Source organism: Coregonus clupeaformis, chromosome 3 (assembly GCF_020615455.1).
Source record: "Coregonus clupeaformis isolate EN_2021a chromosome 3, ASM2061545v1, whole genome shotgun sequence".
NCBI classification, from domain to species: Eukaryota; Metazoa; Chordata; class Actinopteri; order Salmoniformes; family Salmonidae; genus Coregonus; species Coregonus clupeaformis.
In genome coordinates, this window is record NC_059194.1 from 1,296,708 (window position 1) to 1,322,658 (window position 25,951).

At 45.6% G+C, this 25,951-nt stretch overlaps 1 protein-coding gene across 1 annotated transcript; it reads left to right on the top strand.

Moving 5' to 3' along the window:
* Positions 1-14,786: 14,786 nt before the first annotated feature.
* LOC121537956 (keratin-associated protein 4-1-like) lies at positions 14,787-15,308 on the top strand. Its single transcript, XM_041845634.1, has one exon. It carries the CDS (start codon positions 14,787-14,789, stop codon positions 15,306-15,308), a length of 522 nt encoding a protein of 173 aa, XP_041701568.1.
* Positions 15,309-25,951: the final 10,643 nt, after the last annotated feature.

Genomic DNA, 25,951 nt, shown 5'->3' on the forward strand with positions numbered 1-25,951 from the left:
ATGGAGGTGATGTTGGTTATTTGTCTGAATGTCTATTTGATCAGCCTTGAAAAATGTTGACTTTTCTATGAATTGGGTGCCAAATTGTTGATCTGACTTTCTTTTCTGGACGAAACAAGACACTTGCAGGCAAGTGAGTATTGAAAACAGTGTTGTTTTACATTTAATAAACATACAGATCAGAATGTTCCTGCACAGCAAGAAATGCAAATTTGTAGTGTATTCAAGGTTTAAAAAAGCTTCTAAAGTTTCCAATTGTAATACTTGATTTGTCCTAACGAAAAATTTATAAATCCCTACCAGAAATATCCATTAATTATAATCCACATAATTATTCACATTTCCTGTTGCTGCTGGATTATTTGCATGCTGTAGCAAACTGGCTCAAATTAACATCCTACATCTGTATTAAATCTCTCTGACAGTTCAAAGACAAACAAAAAGTAGCTCTCTCATCACTAGATCTCTCGTTTATGCAGACAGCAGCATAAATATACTAAACATCACGAAATACTAAATTATATGTTTTCCTGTTGTATTTTAACTCATTCTGTTCTATAGTCTTGGAGAAATCTTTTATGATTGACTTCCCTCCACTAGGGGGCAGGAGATGTCAATGTTTGTAGATGGAGGACTGCTTGCCATTAATTCAGCCCTTGGTTCTTGGTTAAAGACTTCTCAATGTCACAGTTTAAATTATGGCCAGCCTTCACCCACTAGCTATTGATTCATGTCACGGACCATGTGATTCCAACAGAATTCCTTGAGCCTGACAGATTCGACCAGAGGTCAAATAGCCTATGCTATGAGGAAAAAATAAATATTTCATACTTAGAAAAAATATCTGTTTAGCCAATAGGCTATGCTATTTCCTTATGTATTGATATTGTTTCCTATACATTATCATAATGTAAGAAACAACAGCCTTACATTAGGAAATAGCATTGCCTGTTGGCTAAAGAGATTTGTGATTGCAACCTAACTGGTTTGTAAACGTAAACAATTAACACAAATAATTTCCCTGAGGAGTATTGTGCTGTAACTAGGGCCCTGTGTTTTGGTTAATCATTTCACATAACCTGTATTTTAACCTTAATTTTTTATTTTAAGCCAGAGATGTGAATTAGACCAAAAAAATCAAGCAGTTGTCTGAGGATGGTGCTGGACCATGTGACATGAAAAGAAAAGGGGACGGTTTGATGAAAAAGCTTTAAATAAATGTTAAAATCCAGGTCATGTGACATGATTAACCAAAACACAGGGCCCTAGTCTAGTTTATTACCATGTGAGATCTATAACCTCCTCATAAGTAATCTGATACTGTTTGGGTATTCCCTGGTCAAATATGTTTATTGTGCACATTCACAATGCACGTCAAATCAAAAGAGACAGAGAGAGGCTCTCAGATTTCAGATTCAGATTTAATTGAAGAATTACACATTGTCCTGGTTGAAGAACGGATCCACAGTGTGGATGCATCCCAAATGGCACTGACCTGTCCTTACTGACCTGTCCTTACTGACCTGTCCATACTGACCTGTCCATACATACCTGTCCTTACTGACCTGTCCATACTGACCTGTCCTTACTGATCTGCCCTTACTGACCTGTCCTTACTGATCTGTCCATACATACCTGTCCTTACTGACCTGTCCATACTGACCTGTCCTTACTGACCTGTCCTTACTGACCTGTCCATACATACCTGTCCTTACTGACCTGTCCATACTGACCTGTCCTTACTGACCTGTCCATACATACCTGTCCATACTGACCTGTCCTTACTGACCTGTCCTTACTGACCTGTCCTTACTGACCTGTCCTTACTGACCTGTCCTTACTGATCTGTCCATACATACCTGTCCTTACTGACCTGTCCATACATACCTGTCCATACTGACCTGTCCTTACTGACCTGTCCATACATACCTGTCCTTACTGACCTGTCCTTACTGATCTGTCCATACATACCTGCCCTTACTGACCTGTCCTTACTGACCTGTCCTTACTGACCTGTCCTTACTGACCTGCCCTTACTGACCTGCCCTTACTGACCTGTCCTTACTGACCTGTCCTTACTGACCTGTCCTTACTGACCTTCCCTTACTGACCTGTCCTTACTGACCTGTCCTTACTGACCTGCCCTTACTGACCTGTCCTTACTGACCTGTCCCTACTGACCTGTCCTTAATTCAGGTGGCACCAGCCAGACAGTTGTGTTTGGCTAGGTGTTTCTGTAGCACACTTGTGATGGAGTTTTCTAAACAAATTGCCACTGGATTGATGCAAATAGTCATGATTCTGCCAGGTAGGCATACTGTAGGCTACTTTGTAGTTAGCTTTTCATTGCCTTTCCATCTACCCGAAGACGGTTAGGCTATCATTAGCATCGCTAACGGCTACACAAAGTGGTAGACATACAGGCCTAAACATCATAATAATAATAATAATATGCCATTTAGCAGACGCTTTTATCCAAAGCGACTTACAGTCATGCGTGCATACATTTTTTTTGTGTATGGGTGGTCCCGGGGATCAAACCCACTACCTTGGCGTTACAAGCGCCGTGCTCTACCAGCTGAGCTACAGAGGACCACATGAATACTATATGGTTTTCCTCCTGTATAATAACTCCACTGTGCATATTATATTATTGGATGGAACAGAGAACTACTACTATACCATGATGAAAATATGTGCATACGTTGTTATGGTAACAGACGATCAGACACGGCCATATTGATTGGTTGTACTGCACATGTATGGTAAAGCAATCTCAGTTCAGGCTGCGACAAGAGAAGCTCTATGGTGATTGTGGAAACATTGATATTGTTTACTGTAAAAATAGATTGTTTTTGAGGAGAAAAAGTACAATGTCCAAAACTATTCAACATGGGAAATGTTTCAATAACAACAATAACTCAAGGGTAAAATAGTTTAGCCAGTTTATTATTTAATCAATAAGACATCCAGGGAGAATGAGTTTAGCCAGTTCATTAGTTTAATTATGAAAGTAATGTTTTATGTTTTATTTATCGTTTATTTAATCAGGTAAGTCACATTTAGATTGACATCCCTTTAAAAAATAAATAAAAATACACACCAAATACAAACATACACATACGAACAACAACTTACAGACACACACAAACAATGACTACATCTCATCTGCCCAGACCTGCATGCTCACACCTCCATCCCTAGTGTCTGCATGCTCACACCTCCATCCCTAGTGTCTGCATGCTCACACCTCCATCCCTAGTGTCTGCATGCTCACACCTCCATCCCTAGTGTCTGCATGCTCACACCTCCATCCCTAGTATCTCCATGTTCACACCTCCATCCCTAGTGCCTGCATGGTCACATCTCCATCCCTAGTGTCTGCATGCTCACACCTCCATCCCTAGTGCCTGCATGGTCACACCTCCATCCCTAGTGTCTGCATGCTCACACCTCCATCCCTAGTGTCTGCATGCTCACACCTCCATCCCTAGTGTCTGCATGCTCACACCTCCATCCCTAGTGTCTGCATGCTCACACCTCCATCCCTAGTGTCTGCATGCTCACACCTCCATCCCTAGTGTCTGCATGCTCACACCTCCATCCCTAGTGCCTGCATGGTCACACCTCCATCCCTAGTGCCTGCATGGTCACACCTCCATCCCTAGTGTCTGCATGCTCACACCTCCATCCCTAGTGTCTGCATGCTCACACCTCCATCCCTAGTGTCTGCATGCTCACACCTCCATCCCTAGTGTCTGCATGCTCACACCTCCATCCCTAGTGTCTGCATGCTCACACCTCCATCCCTAGTGTCTGCATGCTCACACCTCCATCCCTAGTGTCTGCATGCTCACACCTCCATCCCTAGTGCCTGCATGGTCACACCTCCATCCCTAGTGTCTGCATGCTCACACCTCCATCCCTAGTGTCTGCATGCTCACACCTCCATCCCTAGTGTCTGCATGCTCACACCTCCATCCCTAGTGCCTGCATGGTCACACCTCCATCCCTAGTGTCTGCATGCTCACACCTCCATCCCTAGTGTCTGCATGCTCACACCTCCATCCCTAGTGTCTGCATGCTCACACCTCCATCCCTAGTGTCTGCATGCTCACACCTCCATCCCTAGTGTCTGCATGCTCACACCTCCATCCCTAGTGTCTGCATGCTCACACCTCCATCCCTAGTGTCTGCATGCTCACACCTCCATCCCTAGTGTCTGCATGCTCACACCTCCATCCCTAGTGTCTGCATGCTCACACCTCCATCCCTAGTGTCTGCATGCTCACACCTCCATCCCTAGTGTCTGCTTTATTGTTTTCCAATTTGTTGTTTTTTGGTCGCCCACGCTATTTCATCTTTTTTTTCAAGTACACCCTGGCCCAGAAAGCACACTCGCAACACACAATACACAACACATTATTATATCTGTGCATTTGCCAAGTGAGATTAGACGTAATTTAAAAAAAAAGATGTATCACTTATCACATGCAAATACAAACCGAGTCGAGACCCGGTATGGAGCTTCACCGTACTGCACAGACCACAGAGACCCGGTATGGAGCTTCACCGTACTGAACAGACCACAGAGACCCGGTATGGAGCTAAACCGTACTGCACAGACCACAGAGACCCGGTATGGAGCTTCACCGTACTGAACAGACCACAGAGACCCGGTATGGAGCTTCACCGTACTGAACAGACAACAGAGACCAGGACAGTCACAGAGGGCCAAACCCTCCTCCTCTTGCTCCTCTTCCTCCTCCTCCTTGTCTCCAGTGAAAGGTTAAAGCTGTCACTGAGTCACGCCCGTTGCCTTCAGAAGATGTGTGAGCCACTACGGGAGATGTGCTTGGCTAAGGTCCAAACAAGACTGAGGTGCTTTATGTGAAGGAGGTTGCATTGGACCCTACAGCTGCATGTTGAGGGTGAGGCAGCGTAATGCGGAGTGACAGTTATAAAACAGCACGGGGCTGCTAGTCTAGTTGTGAGTGTGGCATGGCGTGGGGAGAGGGGAGGCCTGGCCATGCTGGCTCTGACTGGCCCTGTCCTGGCCCTGTCCTGGCCCTGTCCTGGCCCTGTCCTGGCCCTGTCCTGGCCCTGTCCTGGCCCTGTCCTGGCCCTGTCCTGGCCCTGTCCTGGCCCGCAGGTTGGAAAAGTAAAGACTTCTTCTGAAGGATGTAAAACAGGAAAGTGGAAGGAGGAAGGACGTTTTTTCAAGAGCTTATTTCCGCAATAGAAGTCATGAATTGAACCAGGCATGTGTGAAATTCTTGTGATTCCATATGGTGGTTATTTTCAAGTTTCTGGAAGGAGGGTTCTTTGATACTGTTATGGAATGATACTGTTTAAGATTCCATGTGGCTTTATTAAAACGTTTCTCTATATCATAGACTAATTTGAAGAATGAGGCCCCTGAATAAAACTGTGTTTCTCTCTCTGTTGCTATGTGGTGGTAAGATTCCACATTTCCCTGACAACAAGCCGCCTGGCCCTGTGTTTGCTCTCTGGAGGCAGTCCTTCAGCTCTTCCTCTTCCTCTTCCTCTTCTCCCCCTCTCCTCTCACCCTGAGCAGCCGCCCGGGAGAAAGAAATAAACACAATCTCATGTCCTGCGGGGTGCGTTGCTTTACTAGCTCTCTTCCATGTGCTCGACCTCCCTGTGATGTCATCTGCTTTCTCCAGACAGAGAAACGACAGAGACGTCTCAAATTAAACCCTATTAGCTTTATAGTATAATACTGGTCAAAAGTAGCGCACTATAAAGGGAAGAGGGTGACATTTGACATGCATGCCCAGTTTTGAAGAATCTTTGCAGCTATCAGGGGAGAGGTACACGGCCTTCATAGACAAGGCCACGGTGTTCATACACCAAAGTCCAAATGCCAAATAGGAGAACAGAACAGTATGGCCTTGACCACGATTAATACTTACATTAGCAGATGCTGTATTGAACTTTGGAGAACAAAGCAGACTATTCTGTATTTCCTCTGAGGTGATGCTCCAGTCTGGCTGTCTATAGGGCTTATTCATTACTGGTTAGGTCTTTTGCAGCGCTGCGAAGCGGTTGCTGAGTAGCCTGAAAGGGAACAGTCACTGGTCGTGTCTGAGCTGTCAGAGCTTCTCAATCATCTTAAATATATCTGCAGGATCAAGATGACTCCACCACCATGTTCATCTTTTGACTTACTTGACTTGAGACAGTAAGCCCTTGGCTCCTGTTAGGAGCATACTGTAGTCCTTTGACAAGTATTTTACTAGAATCACACTCAAGGAAAGAAGCAAAGATTATTCTAAATGGTCTGTTGAATCAATGTGATGTAACAGCAGTGATTTCTCTCATTTGGCTACATGATTACGTGTCAATCATGATTATGAATGATTTGATACAAACAAACTGCAAAGTGTTTCAAATTAAGGCTGGTTTGATTCCAGGCTGTATCACAATCCGGCCGTGATTGGGAGTCCCATAGGGCGGGGCACAATTGGCCCAGCGTCGTCCGGGTTTGGCCGGTGTAGGCCGTCATTGTAAATAAGTTCTTAACTGACTTGCATAGTTAAATAAAGGTTAAATAAAATATAAAATAAAAGGCTGCATTTATTTCCCACTGGAATCTTATCTGAACAGCCACCTTCACCTGCTCTGTTCACATTGGGTTCCAATGGTTCCATTTGTGGGTTCCATTAGATGTTAAGTGTTCCAATGTCCATACTTGTTAGAATGCATGCCCAGTATGTTGTTTCACAATACAGAGCGTGCTAGCTAGTGTGAATACTGAAACAGACTGACATTAAGCTTGTTGTTGCAGCTGCCTCATTTTACAAGACAAGAGAATCTGCGACCTGGAATATGGGTCATTCTGTTTGATAATTTCTGGACTGCAAAGTAGTGTTCCCCTCCCTAGTATTAAGGTCTGTCAAAAGAGAGCAAATACTTTGCCTGCTAAGTTTCCTGCTTGGAAATTTGGCTGATACAGCATTTTGTCCAATCTATGGTGTTATGTCTCCCCCTGCAGCTGTCCATGTTCACAGGCACTGTGTTGTATTTTAAATCAGCCTCAGGGCTTGTAGCTGGCCGTTACCAGATGCTCTAAATACCAGGGTTGGTGTCAATTCCCATTTCAATTCCAGTCGATTCAGAAAGTATACCAAATTCAACATTTGACTCATTGAAAAGCATTGAAGAGAATTGGAATTGCAATTTCAGTGTACTTCCTGAATTGACCTGGAATTAACATGGAATTGACCCCAACCCTGCTAAATACCATTACCATTGGGTATAGAAGTTGGTGTTGTACCACATGGTCTGGATCTCAGGCTAGCAAGGCCTCTGACTGATTGGTGACGTGGTCTGCTAAGACAGTTTGCCCATAGTTCAATGGGGTGGCTATCTTCGGGCGGCAGGGTAGCCAAGCGGTTAAGAGTGTTGGGTCAGCAACTGAAAGATTGCTGGTTCAAATACTCGAGCTGACTAGGTGAAAAATCTGTCAATGTGCCCTTAAGCAAGGCACTTAACCCTAATTGCTTCTGTAAGTTTCTCTGGATAAGAGTGTTTGCTAAATGTAAATGTAAACGTTTGTACCTGTTTAGTCTGTGGCTGGCTCCATCAGGTAATTACTACTCTGTCCACACGGGTTAATTAGAGTGTGTTCTGCTTCTTGGCTATTTGGGCCATGTCACTGTTCCCTGTAAATCAGCCATATGAACACCTTGTTGTTCCCTGTCTCATGAACCAAGTCACACTCACTCCCCTCTTCTCCTGGCCTTGGGACTTGACTTGATTATGTCCTGTCATTGCTGTAAGTAAGAGTGAATCCCCATCCTGGCAACTGGCCACAGCATCCTTCATGTCCTATGCATTACCCAGGGTGCATCCCAAATGGCACCCTATTCCCTATATAGTGCACTGCTTTTGATCAGAGCCCAATATGCCCTGGTCAAAAGAAGTGCACTATTATATGTTTATTAGGAAAAGACTGGATGAGAGAAAGGTCCATCAACACATATTAAAAACATCCATCATACATATTGGACCTATTACGTCAGGATGTATGCAAAGCCAACCTCGATGTAACAGTGTTGCTTCCGTCCCTCTCCTTGCCCCAACCTATTTCACGTCGGCTACACTTATTATAATATTTTTGGGTGGAAAAACACAACTGACCTTATCAATAACTGACCTTGATGAAATACTTTAAAGAATGATCATAGTGCAACAGCGCTGTTATAACCATAAACTAAATGTTATAACCATAAACTAAATGTTATAACCATAAACTAAATGTTATAACCATAAACTAAATGTTATAACCATAAACTAAATGTTATAACCATAAACCTTTATTATTTTTTGTTTACCTCCCCAATACGTACTGTTTTGGCCGATACTATTAGATTTTAAACTCTTCACGGAGAAATCTATCAAGGTCGTTGTGGTGAACAAAGAACAGAGTAATGCATGATTAAATGTTTTCAGTGTTTCTGATTTTAAAGGTCAGCATACCTGTATCCCTCTGAATACCAAGTACCACTCCTACCACTACCGTCCGCCAAGGTCTCATTTCCTAACGTCTTAATTTTGTCTATGTATTAATATATCCTATTATGGTGTCCTCAATCACTTTCATAAGGACATTTATGATGCAAATATTAAGGCCCAATTAATTATCTTGAAGATTGTAAAGTAAAAAAAGGATATATTTCAGATTTTCTGTCTGTCAGCTGAATTTCTAAACCTCTTCTACAACCTTCAAACAGAACAGGTTCAGTCTCCTCTCTGTTCCGAGGCAAAGCAGCCGAGGCAAAGCAGCCGAGGCAAAGCAGCCGAGGCAAAGCAGCTGTAGTAAACAGCTCTGAGGAATGAAAGCGGCCCGTGTTCAAAGGGCAGACATCGTATGCATCCCAAATAGCACCCTATTCCCTATATAGTGCAGTCCTTTCAACCAGGGGCCCATAGGGTATATACAGAGTTTATAGGGAATAGGGTTCCATTTGGGAAGGACACATCCACTTGGTGTACCAGGAACAGATGGCTAGAACAGGACAGAATCAAGTTACAGTATCTTGGAATGGGTGTTATTGCTGTTCTGTTGTTTTACAGTTTAGCCATCAAAACCCCCGGTGCGTTCTGCTGTTTTATAGTTTAGTCATCAGTCGATCTGAGTAGAAATGTAACAACTGTGCAGATTGGAGATTATGTAGAACCAAGAGAGAGAAACAAACAAAAAAAAAAGCAGCATCTTGACGAACGGAATCAATAAAGACTTCATTAGCGAGGCTACTGTAAAAGGCTGTGTTTCTTCACTAGGTTCCCTATGCAGGTATAGTGCACTACATGGGGTATAGGATACGATTCCAAATGCAGGCCAAGTTGACCTCCCCAGGTGTATGATAAGTCAAGTGGGGGGGGTTTCGACTGTCAGAATCTGCTTATACTTACCCAATCTGCCAGATACAGTGATGGGTTTGGTGAGATGGCTTTTGTAATGGTGTCATCAAAAATTAAGTAAACGTCACAGAGAGTATTGTAGGGAATAAGGGTAATTCATTTCAACATGCTGGAGTGTATGAGATTGACCTGTAGAATATGTTAACATGCTGGAGTGTATGAGATTGACCTGTAGAATATGTTAACATGCTGGAGTGTATGAGATTGACCTGTAGAATGTGTTAACATGCTGGAGTGTATGAGATTGACGTTTAATATGTGTTAACATGCTGTAGTGTATGAGATTGACCTGTAATATGTGTTAACATGCTGTAGTGTATGAGATTGACGTGTAATATGTGTTAACATGCTGGAGTGTATGAGATTGACGTTTAATATGTGTTAACATGCTGGAGTGTATGAGATTGACCTGTAATATGTGTTAACATGCTGGAGTGTATGAGATTGACGTTTAATATGTGTTAACATGCTGGAGTGTATGAGATTGACGTTTAATATGTGTTAACATGCTGGAGTGTATGAGATTGACCTGTAGAATGTGTTAACATGCTGGAGTGTATGAGATTGACGTTTAATATGTGTTAACATGCTGGAGTGTATGAGATTGACCTGTAATATGTGTTAACATGCTGGAGTGTATGAGATTGACCTGTAATACAGTGCATTCGGAAAGTATTCAGACCTACACAAAATACCCCATAATGACAAAGCGAAAACAGGTTTTTAGAATTGTTTGCAAATGTATTACAAATGAAAAACAGAAATACCTTATTTACATAAGTATTCAGACCCTTTGCTATGAGACTCGAAATTCAGCTCAGGTGCATCCTATTTCCATTGATCATCCTTGAGATGTTTCTACAACTTCATTGGAGTCCACCTGTGGTAAATTAAATTTATTGGACATGATTTGGAAAGGCACACACCTGTCTACATAAGGCCCCACAGTTGACAGTGCATGTCAGAGCAAAAACCAAGCCATGAGGTCGAAGGAATTGTCCATAGAGCTCCAAGACAGGATTGTGTCGAGGCACAGATCTGGGGAAGGGTACCAAAAAAATGTCTGCAGCATTGAAGGTCCCCAAGAATGTTAACACAGTTGCCTCCATCATTCTTAAATGGAAGAAGTTTGGAACCACCAAGACTCTTCCTAGAGCTGGCTGTCTGGCCAAACTGAGCAATCGGGGGAGAAGGGCCTTGGTCAGGGAGGTGACCAAGAACCCAATGGTCACTCTGACAGAGCTCTAGAGTTCCTCTGTGTAGATGGTAGAACCTTCCAGAAGGACAACCATCTCTGCAGCACTCCACCAATCAGGCCTTTATGGTAGAGTGGCCAGACCGAAGCCACTCCTCAGTAAAAGGCACATGAAGGTCCGCTTGGAGTTTGCCAAAAGGCACCTAAAGATTCTCAGACCATGAGAAACAAGATTGAACTCTTTGGCCTTTGAACTCTTCGTCACGTCTGGAAGAAACCTGGCACCATCACTACAGTGAAGCATGGTGGTGGCAGCATCATGCTGTGGGGATGTTTTTCAGTGGCAGGGACTGGGAGACTAGTCAGGATCGAGGGAAAGATGAACGGAGCAAAGTACAGAGAGATCCTTGATGAAAACCTGCTCCAGAGCCCTCAGGACTTCAGACTGGGGTGAAGGTTCACCTTCCAACAGGACAACGACCCTAAGCACACAGCCAAGACAACGCAGGAGTGGCTTCGGGACAAGTCTCTGAATGTCCTTGAGTAGCCCAGACAGAGCCCGGACTTGAACTCGATTGAACATCTCTGGAGAGACCTGAAAATAGCTGTGCAGCGACGCTCCCCATCCAACCTGACAGAGCTTGAGAGGATCTGCAGAGAAGAATGGGAGAAACTCCCCAAATACAGGTGTGCCAATCTTGTAGCATCATACCCAAGAAGATTTCTAAAAACCTGTTTTTGCTTTGTCATTATGGGGTATTGTGTGTAGTTTTATGAGGAAAAAAAAGTTTTAATCTGTTTTAGAAAAAGGCTGTAACGTAACTAAATGTGAAAAAATGCAAGTGGTCTGAATGCTTTCCGAATGCACTGTATGTGTCATGAAAAATCTGCCGATGTGCCCTTGAGCAAGGCACTTTACCCTAAATTGCTCCAGGGTCGCCGTTGATATTGGCTGACCCTGGCCATGACCCCACTCTCCGAGGGTGTCTCAGTGGGAGTTGGGATATGCAACAAAACACATTTCCAATTCACACACGTGTATATAGTAAACACTTGAAGGACAAATATAGCACCTACCAAATTATTCTTATTACCTAATGTCACTGAAGGGAAATTGAAAAAAGTAATGCACACTGAAAGACATGAAAAAGGGGGCAAGAGAGTGACGGAAAGAGGGAATTTAAAAAAGGAAATGTCTAAAAGATCTATCAAAAAGCGGAGGCAGAGTGAGTAATACGTGACTAGATTAGACTTCTATCTATCAAAAGCCCTCTGTTAGGAATCTGTTAGGAATCTGTTAGGAATCTGTTAGGAATCTCTTAGGAATCTCTTAGGACTCTGTGAGGACGTTGTCACGAAGGTCAGGGAGCGTTGTGATGTGATGGTAGTGACATATCTTACAAATGATGTCACGGGGCTGTTATGCCTGTTAATTAATCAGCTTCTTTCCTTCCTCAGACCGACCATCCATCAACACCGTTAAATATCTATTCATGTTTCTCCGGCAAACACACATAATCAATTTACGTTTTCTTCACATAATCGCCCTCATCCCTGATAATAATATTGAATAGTGTGTTTCCTACAGTCTATCCATCCACACTGTAAAAAAACAACACTTGTTTCTTTAACAAACATGCATCTTTTTGACTGTATTATCATTCTCAAATCGCTCCAAATAATGTTATTACATAGTATATACCCCCACCCTCCTAATAATGTTATTACATAGTATATACCCCCCACCCTCCTAATAATGTTATTACATAGTATATACCCACCACCCTCCTAATAATGTTATTACATAGTATATACCCCCACCCTCCTAATAATGATATTACATAGTATATACCCACCCTCCTAATAATGATATTACATAGTATATACCCCCACCCTCCTAATAATGATATTACATAGTATATACCCCCACCCTCCTAATAATGTTATTACATAGTATATACCCCCCACCCTCCTAATAATGTTATTACATAGTATATACCCACCACCCTCCTAATAATGTTATTACATAGTATATACCCACCACCCTCCTAATAATGTTATTACATAGTATAACCCCCACCCTCCTAATAATGATATTACATAGTATATACCCCCACCCTCCTAATAATGTTATTACATAGTATATACCCCCACCCTCCTAATAATGTTATTACATAGTATATACCCCCACCCTCCTAATAATGATATTACATAGTATATACCCACCCTCCTAATAATGTTATTACACAGTATATACCCCCACCCTCCTAATAATGTTATTACATAGTATATACCCCCACCCTCCTAATAATGATATTACATAGTATATACCCACCCTCCTAATAATGTTATTACACAGTATATACCCCCACCCTCCTAATAATGTTATTACATAGTATATACCCCCACCCTCCTAATAATGATATTACATAGTATATACCCACCCTCCTAATAATGTTATTACATAGTATATACCCCCACCCTCCTAATAATGTTATTACATAGTATATACCCCCACCCTCCTAATAATGATATTACATAGTATATACCCCCACCCTCCTAATAATGTTATTACATAGTATATACCCCCACCCTCCTAATAATGTTATTACATAGTATAAACCCCCCACCCTCCTAATAATGTTATTACATAGTATATACCCCCCACCCTCCTAATAATGTTATTACATAGTATATACCCCCCACCCTCCTAATAATGTTATTACATAGTATATACCCCCACCCTCCTAATAATGTTATTACATAGTATATACCCCCCCCCTCCTAATAATGTTATTACATAGTATAAACCCCCTCCCTCCCATCCTAATAAGTGTGTAAGTTAATCAGCCTTTCCTCAGTCAGGACCCTTTGCCCTGCAACAAACTTCACACTTCCAAAGACACACCTTTCCACTCTTTACTGTATTCTCTCACTTCAACTAGAAGTGTTTCTTCAACATACACACAATGTGTTTTTACTGTAGTTTAATCTAGCTATTATTGTATGCTATGCCCTCTGTAACATACACTATGTATAGGCTTCAGTTAGATTTACCAGATGCTCTTTTCCAGACTAACTAACAGTCCTAGTTTAGTCTGCGTTATGGGTCGCTGGTTTCAATACCCGAGCCGACAAGCTGGAAAATCTGTCGATGTGCCTTTGAGTAAGGCATTTAACCTTTTAGTGCAGTGGGCTAAATCAGGGTCACATAGTGTTTATTTTACCTGGTGGGCTAAATCAGGGTCACAGAGTGTTTATTTTACTGCGGTGGGCTAAATCAGGGTCACAGAGTGTTTATTTTACCTGATGGGCTAAATCAGGGTCACAGAGTGTTTATTTTACTGCAGTGGGCTAAATCAGGGTCACAGAGTGTTTATTTTACTGCAGTGGGCTAAATCAGGGTCACAGAGTGTTTATTTTACTGCAGTGGGCTAAATCAGGGTCACAGAGTGTTTATTTTACTGCGGTGTGCTAAATCAGGGTCACATAGTGTTTATTTTACTGCAGTGGGCTAAATCAGGGTCACAGAGTGTTTATTTTACTGCAGTGGGCTAAATCAGGGTCACAGAGTGTTTATTTTACTGTGGTGGGCTAAATCAGGGTCACAGAGTGTTTTTTTTTACTGCAGTGGGCTAAATCAGGGTCACAGAGTGTTTATTTTACTGCAGTGGGCTAAATCAGGGTCACAGAGTGTTTATTTTACTGCAGTGGGCTAAATCAGGGTCACAGAGTGTAACATTTTACTGCAGTGGGCTAAATCAGGGTCACAGAGTGTTTATTTTACTGCAGTGGGCTAAATCAGGGTCACAGAGTGTTTATTTTACTGCGGTGGGCTAAATCAGGGTCACAGAGTGTTTATTTTACTGCAGTGGGCTAAATCAGGGTCACAGAGTGTTTATTTTACTGCAGTGGGCTAAATCAGGGTCACAGAGTGTTTATTTTACTGCAGTGGGCTAAATCAGGGTCACAGAGTGTTTATTTTACTGCAGTGGGCTTAATCAGGGTCACAGAGTGTTTATTTTACTGCAGTGGGCTAAATCAGGGTCACAGAGTGTTTATCTTACTGCAGTGGGCTAAATCAGGGTCACAGAGTGTTTCTTGGTCTTAAGCAATCTACTTATACACCTCACACACGATTATGGTCTTTAAAACAAAATACCTGCACCATGCCAGAAGACCTGCACCATGCCAGAAGACCTGCACCATGCCAGAAGACCTGCACCATGCCAGAAGACCTGCACCATGCCAGAAGACCTGCACCATGCCAGAAGACCTGCACCATTCCAGAAGACCTGCACCATGCCAGAAGACCTGCACCATGCCAGAAGACCTGCACCATGCCAGAAGACCTGTACCATGCCAGAAGACCTTCACCATGCCAGAAGACCTGCACCATGCCAGAAGACCTGCACCATGCCAGAAGACCTGTACCATGCCAGAAGACCTGCACCATGCCAGAAGACCTGCACCATGCCAGAAGACCTGCACCATGCCAGAAGACCTGTACCATGCCAGAAGACCTGCACCATGCCAGAAGACCTGCACCATGCCAGAAGACCTGCACCATGCCAGAAGACCTGCACCATTCCAGAAGACCTGCACCATGCCAGAAGACCTGCACCATGCCAGAAGACCTGCACCATGCCAGATATGGAGTTGAAATGTATTACATTTTGAGTTTGCATCCCAATATTACACTTTATATACATCACAGACGACTGAAATATAACACAAACCGTTTGACTTAGAAACACCACAATTATGAAATTATGAAAAATATTAATAACATTCCATCCATGAGGCCACAAGGTCATTTGACTGCAGGAAAGGGCCACCCTCATTTGCTCCAGGGGCGCCGTACTATTATGGCTGACCCCTGTAAAACAACACATTTCACTGCACCTATCCGGCGTTTGTGACAATAAAACATGTTGTTAGGAATCTTGTTTGGTTAACTGTATTGTCTCACCCCTGAACAGTGTATCTCTTCCCCTGTCTTGCATCCTCCCTCACCCCCATAATAATTCCTACATATTTTAATAGGAGTAATGACTTCGCTGTCTTCAGGGAGGGCTATTGTGTAGTAATTGAACGTTCACATCACACGGAAGGCTCTCGCTGGTGTAACTTGGGGTACTGGATGTGTCCACGCTGAGAGCCTCCCCATCGGACCTGTACAATCACAAATGCACAGGGAGCCGTAAGACTCAGCTTTCATTTCCATGTTAGTCGTTTAGCAGACGCTCTTATCCAGAGCCACTCACAGGAGCAATTAGGGTTAGGTGCCTTGCTCAACGGCACATCGACAGATGTTTCACCTAGTCGGCTCGGGGATTCGAACCAGCGATCTTTCGGTTACTGGCTAGGCTACCTGCTGTCCTAGAGAGGACACACACACAGGAGTGTTTCTGTCTGTAATAAAGCCCTTTTGTGGGGAAAAACCCATTCTGATTGGCTCCCCATGGCTGCGCCCCCTGCCCAGTCATGTGAAATCCATAGATTTGGGCCTAATTTATTTATTTCAATTGACTGATTTCCGTATATGAACTGTAAATTGATGCATGTTGCATTTACGGTATATTTCTGTTTAGTGTAATTGTGATAAACATCTCAATGTGCTGCACCAAATCATTAGTCATTATTCGCCAGGCACATACTTATAAACACTCTGTTTTCACAGCTAGGCTGTTTTCATATTGTTCATTGCCCCATTATACATACAAATACACAGAACATAACGACAGTGATTCTTAAAGAATTAATGTTTGGGTGACTACATTTGCTTTATAGGTGTTATGGAAGAATAGGATCCACATTTATTCTAGAGGAGAGGAGGTGAAGGCTTAGCGTAACTGTTCCGGTCATTGAATACCATCATTGGCTGAATCTCAGGGGTTGATGCCCTGTGAGCAGTCAGGAGAGAGGCATGAACGGAGACACATACACACACTGCACACTGCACACGTACATACACACACACACATACACACTTGCATGCATGCACACACACCAACATGGCTGTAGCATGGGGTAGCTACAGCCGTCACACACAGCCACAGCCACAGCCACAGCCACAGTCACAGTCACAGCCACAGTCACAGTCACAGCCACAGCCACAGCCACAGCCACAGCCACAGTCACAGCCACAGCCACAGTCACAGCCACAGTCACAGCCACAGTCACAGTCACAGTCACAGCCACAGCCACAGTCACAGCCACAGCCACAGCCACAGCCACAGTCACAGTCACAGTCACAGCCACAGCCACAGTCACAGCCACAGCCACAGCCGCAGTCACAGCCACAGCCACAGTCACAGCCGCAGTCACAGTCACAGTCACAGCCACAGTCACAGCCGCAGTCACAGTCACAGTCACAGCCACAGTCACAGCCACAGTCACAGTCACAGTCACAGTCACAGCCACAGTCACAGTCACAGCCACCATGCCGTTAAAGCAGAGAGGATTGTTATTCTGTATGGTGTCTAGCAGAGAGGAGGGGGACAAAAGCTAGAGGGAGGCAGGCAGTTTTATTTGAATAAAAATGGAGGGGAAGGGATAATGATTCCATGATGGTGGCTGTGCAAGTGCCATGATAATGTAACAGTGAAACGTAGCCGTACAACAGGTCATCTCCATCGCAGTCCCACGGCTCCCCTCCACTCCCTCCACTCCCTCCCCTCCCCTCCACTCCCCTCCACTCCCCTCCACTCCCTCCACTCCCCTCCACTCCCCTCCACTCCCCTCCACTCCCCTCACTCCCCTCCACTCCCTCCACTCCCCTCCACTCCCCTCCACTCCCTCCACTCCCCTCCACTCCCTCCTCCCCCTCCACTCCCTCCACTCCCTCCACTCCCTCCACTCCCTCCACTCCCCTCAACTCCCCCCACTCCCTCCTCCCTCCACTCCCCTCCACTCCCCCACTCCCTCCACTCCCCTCCACTCCCTCCACTCCCTCCCTCCCTCCACTCCCCCCACTCCCTCCACTCCCCTCCACTCCCTCCACTCCCCCCCACTCCCTCCACTCCCCTCCACTCCCTCCACTCCCTCCACTCCCCTCCACTCCCTCCACTCCCCCCACTCCCTCCACTCCCCTCCACTCCCTCCACTCCCCCCCCACTCCCTCCACTCCCTCCACTCCCTCCACTCCCTCCCTCCACTCCCCTCCCCTCCCTCCCTCCACTCCCCTCCACTCCCTCCACTCCCTCCACTCCCCTCCCCTCCACTCACCTCTACTCCCTCCACTCCCTCCACTCCCTCCACTCCCTCCCCTCCACTCCCTCCACTCCCTCCACTCCCTCCACTCCCTCCACTCCCCTCCACTCCCTCCTCCACTCCCCTCCCACTCACCTCTACTCCCTCCACTCCCTCCACTCCCCTCCACTCCTCCACTCCCCTCCACTCCCCTCCACTCCTCCACTCCCTCCACTCCCTCCACTCCCCTCCCCCTCCACTCACCTCTACTCCCTCCACTCCCTCCACTCCCCTCCACTCCCCTCACTCCCCTCCACTCCCCTCCACTCCCCTCCACTCCCTCCACTCCCTCCACTCACTTTCAGAGCTACACTCCTCCTCCACCGGCTTGGCTCCGTTGGCTTGGCTTGGTGGTGGAGGGGAAAAGCTATTAAATCAGGTAGGATTCAAAAACACACCTGGTCCCGACCATAAATCTCTGTCTCCATTATAGTTCTGCCAATAGCAGCACCATGCTGGCTGCACACACTCTTTATTGTGGAGGTTTTATGTATATTTCACTGGGCCGGGTGTGTGGGGCGGTGGGAGTGTGACAGAATGGGGTTTGGATATGAAGGAGCAGCCAGCTTCATTATGGCACCACAGGATCATCACTATGTGGAGCCACCACAAAACTGTCTGACAAGGGAGAGAGGAGGAGGAGAAGGAGAGAGAGAGGAGAGAGAGGAGAGAGAGGAGAGAGCGAGAGAGAGAGAGAGAGAGAGAGAGAGAGAGAGAGAGAGAGAGAGAGAGAGAGAGAGAGAGAGAGAGAGAGAGAGAGAGAGAGAGAGAGAGAGAGAGAGAGAGAGAGAGAGAGAGAGAGATAACGAGAGAGAGAGAGAGAGATAACGAGAGAGAGAGAGAGAGATAACGAGAGAGAGCCAGAGAGAGAGAGAGAGAGAGAGAGAGAGAGAGAGAGAGAGAGAGAGAGAGAGAGAGAGAGAGAGAGAGAGAGAGAGAGAGGAGAGAGAGGAGAGAGAGGAGAGAGAGAGAGGAGAGAGAGAGAGAGAGAGAGAGAGAGAGAGAGGAAGGGAGGGAAATAAAACTCAACAACCTATACCATTAGTCTTGTCTCATGCTGCAGTGTAGAGGCAGGCAGGCAGGCAGGCATGCAGGCAGGCAGGCAATCACAAGCAGGCAGGCAGTCACAGGCTCCTTTGCCATCAAGCACATTTTGACAGGCCTGCTGCAGCCACACAGCCACCATTAACAAAATGCTAAAATAAACCACAGAGGATTGGAGGAGGTCTTGCATCGTCGTAAAGAGACCACAGAGGATTGGAGGAGGTCTTGCATCGTCGTGACTGCTTTGCATTTCCTTTTTCCCTGGACTTTTTCAATCATGTTTTCCAATGCATTGCATTTCAGTTTAACTGCTTGTATCTCCTCATTAATTTATAAACGTATATCTGCCAAATCTACCAAACTCTTACTGTGTCACATTCAGCCATATGATGATGTGTGGCCTATTATAAGTAATTAAATATTGATGATAAATACCTTGTGTTTAATATTGATGAAATTATCTACCATCTAAAAAGGATGGCAAACACAACAGCAGAGGACCCCTCCCATGTGCTCAACTCAGAGGTTATACTCCTGCCGTCCATGAAGCGCTGCAGACTCCACCAGTGTAAACTGGTCAGGTCCAAAAACGAATTTGTGCCACACGCACACCGACCCTTATGAACAAATAAGGAGGACATTGGGGGTATGGGGGTAGACTCACTCATTCGGGAACGGGCAATAGTGAAAAGTGATAAGTGAAATGTAACTAACTGTGTAAAATAATCACGGAATCATGGACAGTGAAACTATAGGGTTGCGCAATAACATTATGTGCAACGCTCAGGGACCTTGGACATTAAAGGGGATGTGTAATATTGAGCGTAGGAGGGACAGCTATGTAATGTGGAAGGGAGGGGTCAGAGTCCTAAAGCTGTCATGCATGTTTTGGTTTTCATGAATATGTATGTTTGATGTTGTGTCTGGCCTTATGCCATGTCTCTCACCTTATCACAGTGCATTTTCTAGTACGTAAAAGCAAAATATCTGAAAAATATGTGAAAATCAGACGACAAAGAAATATGAAACATAAGTTATTAGGCACCCTCACTTCCAATCAAGAACTTCTCACTCAGAACCGCTGGCTGGAGACAGAAAAGGAGAATAACTACCATCCAGCAATGGATCGATGTGGACTTATTGTTCTGGTTTCTTCTCAGGAGCAGGCTGGAACAATGAAAACAGACAGAATCCAGTGGAGTCTACAGACACTTGATCCTCTCCTCAGACTGTAAGGAAGATTTCTCGTAATCTCAACATTAGCAATTCAGATCATGTTCAGGGCCGCAGGCTATTCTCCACCCCCTGCTTTATCACAGTCTACATCCCAAATGGAACCCTAGTCCCTATATAGCGCACTACTTTTGACCAGGGCTCATAGGACTCTGCTCAAAAGTAGTGCACTATTTAGGGAATAGGGTGCCATTAGGGATGCAGACATAGCCATACTAAATGTACCTGGAATCTGTTTTGATAACCAATTATGAATCAGCAGGAAGGAACTGAAGGAGGTTGTGATGTCAAAATGATGCCTCCCAAACAATATGGACGTTTACACAACGCCTGACAGAATGGGTTGCTGTGATACGCCATTGCAAATACCGTTAAAAAAAAAATATATAATGAACAATTTTTTTCCAGGAACCAAGCTTGACAAGGACATGGTGTACAGCATATGTATACCTACCTACCTCCTCCCAATCCTACAGTATATCTATTTACACCTACCTACCTCCTCCCAATCCTACAGTATTGTCACGAATGTCAGTGAAATGCGGTGGAAGAAGTCAGGCGCAGGACACAGAACTCTTGGAAACGTACTTTACTCAGAATGCAAAGAACACGAAACAGAATACCTCCACACAGGGAGGAACTAACCCGCTCACCAAACGACACACGTCACAAAGAAACAATCACACACAAAATCCAAATGAGAGACAGGGGTAAATATAGGGCATACAATCAAACATAATGGGGAACAGGTGTAAACAATACAGACTAAACTAGACAAACACCGAAACATCGATCGGCAGCAGCTAGTACTCCGGGGACGACGAATGCCGAAGCCTGCCCGAGCAAGGAGGAGGAGCAGCCTCGGCAGAATCCGTGACAGTACCCACCCCCTTGACGCGCGGCTCCAGCCGTGCGCCGACCCCGGCCTCGGGGACGGCCAGGAGGACGCGGAGCAGGGCGAGTCGGATGACTCCGGTGGAAATCCCTCAACAGGGAGGGATCTAGGATGTCCCTCCTAGGGACCCAGCACCGTTCCTCCGGACCGTACCCCTCCCACTCCACGAGATACTGCAGACCCCCCATCCGACGCCTCGAATCCACGATGGAACGGACTGAGTACGCCGGAGCCCCCTCGATGTCTAGTGGGAGCGGAGGAGCCTCTCGTATTTCATTCCCCTGGAGTGGACCAGGTACCACCGGCCTGAGGAGAGACACATGGAACGAGGGGTTAATGCGGTAATTAATGGGCAGTTGTAACCTATAACATACCTCGTTCAATCTCCTCAGGACTTTAAATGGCCCCACAAACCGCCGACCCAGCTTCCGGCAGGGCAGGCGAAGGGGCAGGTTTCGGGTCGAGAGCCAGACCCGATCTCCCGGTGCATAAACCGGACCCTCACTGCGGTGGCGATCGGCGCTCGCCTTTTGCCGTCTGATGGCCCGCTGCATATGGACATGCGCAGCGTTCCATGTCTCCTCCGAGCGCCGAAACCACTCATCCACCGCAGGAGCTTCGATCTGGCTCTGATGCCAGGGTGCCAGATCCGGCTGATAACCCAACACACACTGAAAAGGCGTAAGATTAGTGGAGGAGTGGCGGAGTGAGTTTTGGGCTATCTCTGCCCAGGGGATATACCCCGACCACTCCTCCTGCCGGTCCTGGCAATAGGACCTCAGAAACCTACCCACATCCTGGTTTACTCTCTCCACCTGCCCATTACTCTCAGGGTGAAAACCCGAGGTAAGGCTAATCGAGACCCCCAAACGTTCCATAAACGCCCTCCAAACTCTAGAGGTGAACTGGGGACCCCGATCAGACACTATATCCTCAGGCACCCCGTAGTGCCGGAAAACGTGAGTAAACAGGGCGTCGGCCGTTTGTAGGGCTGTAGGAAGACCTGGCATAGGAATGAGACGGCAGGCCTTAGAAAACCGATCCACAATGACCAAGATCGTGGTATTCCCCTGGGAGGGGGGAAGGTCCGTGACAAAATCCACCGACAGGTGAGACCACGGCCGTTGTGGAACGGGTAGAGGTTGTAACTTCCCTCTGGGCAGGTGTCTAGGCGCCTTACACTGGGCGCACACCGAGCAGGAAGAAACGTAAACCCTCACGTCCTTAGCCAAGGTGGGCCACCAGCAGGGGCGGCCTGTTCAATAGGGCGATATGGGCGACGCACTGCCAAACGTGAAAAGGAAGGGATTTTTTTTCTAATCAATTATATCACGGCAACAGTAGTTATCAGTGTTGTAATCTATACGTCTGATCTGCCACAGTGCCACACTGCCACTAAATGTCGAATCAGGCTAAAGTCGTGCTTCAAATGGCTCCCCCCCTTTTGGGGCGATTTCAGTCAGGTTGAAAATCGCCCAGAAGTCTGTAATAGACTCCCATGTAAAATCTATTTTTTTCAAATTTCAGAGCCTTCAATACAATCTCAATGGGTGTCTGTGGGCTTGCACTTACGCTGTCGTCATACGTTACGTAACCATGAACGTAACTGTGAAAAGAGTGGATTGTTTGAAAGAAGTTCCTTTTTGTCGGCGATTCGGCGAACAAATGAAGATAAATTGGCAACGAAACAATTAGGACCTCCCAGACCAAATTTAATAATTCAACAGGTTTCTACTAAAGGCGGAAAGTCCTACACCCGAGGATTTTCCAAAAATTGGTACGAAACGAAAAAGACATTGCCACTCACTCAACTGGATGACGAGGGATACAGGCTAGCTGTCCGCCGCCACAACGATGAGGTTAGTGTTGATAATCACAAGTTTACTGGATGTGGATATGGTGTAATAAAGGCAGTTTATTCAGAGGTAAATATATCTGGAATCGCGTTCACGGACCCGTTCGTCAAACTCTTAGGGAGCTATAAATTAAGCCCCATTACTTACCATATCAGATAAGAGAAATTGCTGCAGCTACATATATTTTACATCCTGGCCCTACATAATTCACTATTTGCATCACTTACCAAAATATTACATGTGGTCATATATGCTTGGAAAGTGGAGATGCCATAGAACGTCAAAAAAGTAAACATTGCTGGAGACACATTGCCGTTTTGGAGAAGACATCGCGTTTGCTAGCGAAGAGATTTGTTGTGGCAAATGAACTTGGGCTGGGAATTGCCAGGAACCTCACGATAAGATATATGCATCAGCATTGCGAGTCTCATGATTCTATACGTATTGCGATTCGATACTGTGATTTTATTGCGCACCATATGTCTGTTGCAGAGGGATCAGAAAGCCATGAGAACGAGTTTTGATCAGTCATGGAAATAAAAGTGCTGAAAACAAATTTGCTCCCAATGTGAAAAGATTGAGAACAAGCTATGAAGGAACAATAATGGTGTTTTGGTGCAGGTACAGCCAACTAGCGCTAAAATATTGCGATATTGTCAATACAGTATATCGTAAAGTATCACTATGTAACTCGATTTCTTTCACCCCAATCCCTCAAATTAACGGTAAATAACTGAATTGTTTGCCCCACATTTAGCTAAGATGATTAGCTAGCCAGCTAAAATGTTTTATTTAGTTAGCAGTCGCATCTACAATAGTTTACTGTCAATAACATGTCTCCAAAAATGACGTGGTGTCTCCAATTGTGTTGACATTTTACAATTGCAATGCGCATCCATGAGTATCCACTTTCTGTAGCTCAGCTGGTAGAGCATGGTGCTTGTAACGCCAAGGTAGTGGGTTCGATCCCCGGGACCACCCATACACAAAAATGTATGCACGCATGACTGTAAGTCGCTTTGGATAAAAGCGTCTGCTAAATGGCATATTATTATTATTATTTTATTATTATTATTATCTGAAGAGAGCCCCGAAACATTGTGTGCAGACATTTTATGCAATAAATGAAGTAGGTTCAATCTAGTAGTTCTGATCTTCTGATTGGTCCTGATGAGTTGGGCGAGGTCCCCTGCAGGCTACTGTCACTGTTGCATTGGCTCTGAGTCGGGTTCTCTGTCTTCAAATGTTCAGCCTAAGAGAGGGGATTTTTGTGTGTGTGTGTGTGTGTGTGTGTGTTTAACAGTGATGATGTGTGTGTGTGTGTGTGTGTGTGTTTAACAGTGATGATGTGTGTGTGTGTGTGTTTGTGTGTGTGTGTGTCCTCAGAGCAAGAACTCGTGAGTTGGAAGAACTGAGAGGCCTATGGCGTGGGTGTTGTCCTTGGCCACCTGCTGACAAGGCTGACAAGATAGGACCCTTTTGTCCATTGTTATTGGATAGGAACAGAACTTATAACCAGCTCCTGACCTAAATAGATCTTAGCACAACATTTTACTCAACATATCATATTCCATATTCACTATAACAAATATATTTACTACGACATTAGCAAGAACCGCCACATCCTCAGCCGGCTAATCCAGTGTGTGAAGTTTTGCGGAGTGTTTGAGTTAGCTTTGCGAGGCAAAGATGAAACTGAGGGCTCCACCAACCCTGGTAAGCCAACACTTTTGAGATCAGTCAATAAATGCTTCTGGTATTGACTTATATGCTGCCCCTGTCTTCATGTTGTTGCTGGACATATCTTTTTTTAAATGTGTGTAGGTCACCTAAATCATCCGAAAAATTGCCCCTCCTGAGAATTTTTTCAGGAGCCGCCACTGGCCACCAGTACTTCCCACTAAGGCAGTGCACTGTCCGACCAATACCAGGATGACCAGAGGAGGGTGACGTGTGAGCCCAATATATCAGTCGATCACGTACCTCGAGCGGCACGTACCTCCGCCCCTCTGGACACTCTGGGGGAGTAGGGTCGGTACGTAACGCCCACTCGATTTCCGCGTCGACCTCCCACACCACCGGTGCCACTAGACAAGACTCCGGAAGTATGGGAGTGGGCTCAATGGACCTCTCCTCTGTGTCATATCGTCGGGACAGGGCGTCTGCCTTAACGTTCTGTGACCCTGGGATATAAGTGAGTTTAAATACAAACCGGGCAAGAAACATGGCCCACCTAGCCTGACGAGGGTTCAGTCTCCTCGCTGCCCGGATGTACTCCAGGTTACGATGGTCAGTCAGAATGAGAAAAGGGTGTTTAGCCCCCTCAAGCCAATGTCTCCACACCTTCAGGGCTTGAACCACCGCTAGCAGCTCCCTGTTCCCCACGTCATAATTGCGTTCCGCCGGACTGAGCTTCTTAGAATAGAAAGCACAGGGGCGGAGTTTTGGAGGCGTGCCCGAGCGCTGAGATAGTATAGCACCGATCCCCGCCTCGGACGCATCCACCTCAACTTGGAACGCCAAAGAGGGATCCGGATGTGCCAGCACCGGAACCGAGGTGAACAGGTCCTTCAAATGTCTAAATGCCCTGTCCGCCTCAGCCGACCACTGCAAACGCACCGGGCCCCCCTTTAGCAGGGAGGTGATGGGAGCTGCTACCTGTCCAAAACCCCGGATAAACCTCCGGTAGTAATTGGCAAAACCCAAAAAACGCTGCACCTCCTTAACCGTAGTGGGAGTCTGCCAATTACGCACGGCTGAAATGCGGTCAATCTCCATCTCCACCCCTGACGTGGACAACCGATGTCCCAGGAAGGAGATGGACTCCTGGAAAAACAGACATTTCTCCGCCTTCACATACAGGTCATGCTCCAACAGTCTACCCAGCACCCGACGTACCAGGGACACATGCTCGGTTCATGTAGCGGAGTATATTAGAATGTCATCAATATACACCACTACCCCCTGTCCATGCAAATCCCGGAAAATCTCGTCCACAAATGATTGGAAGACTGAAGGAGCATT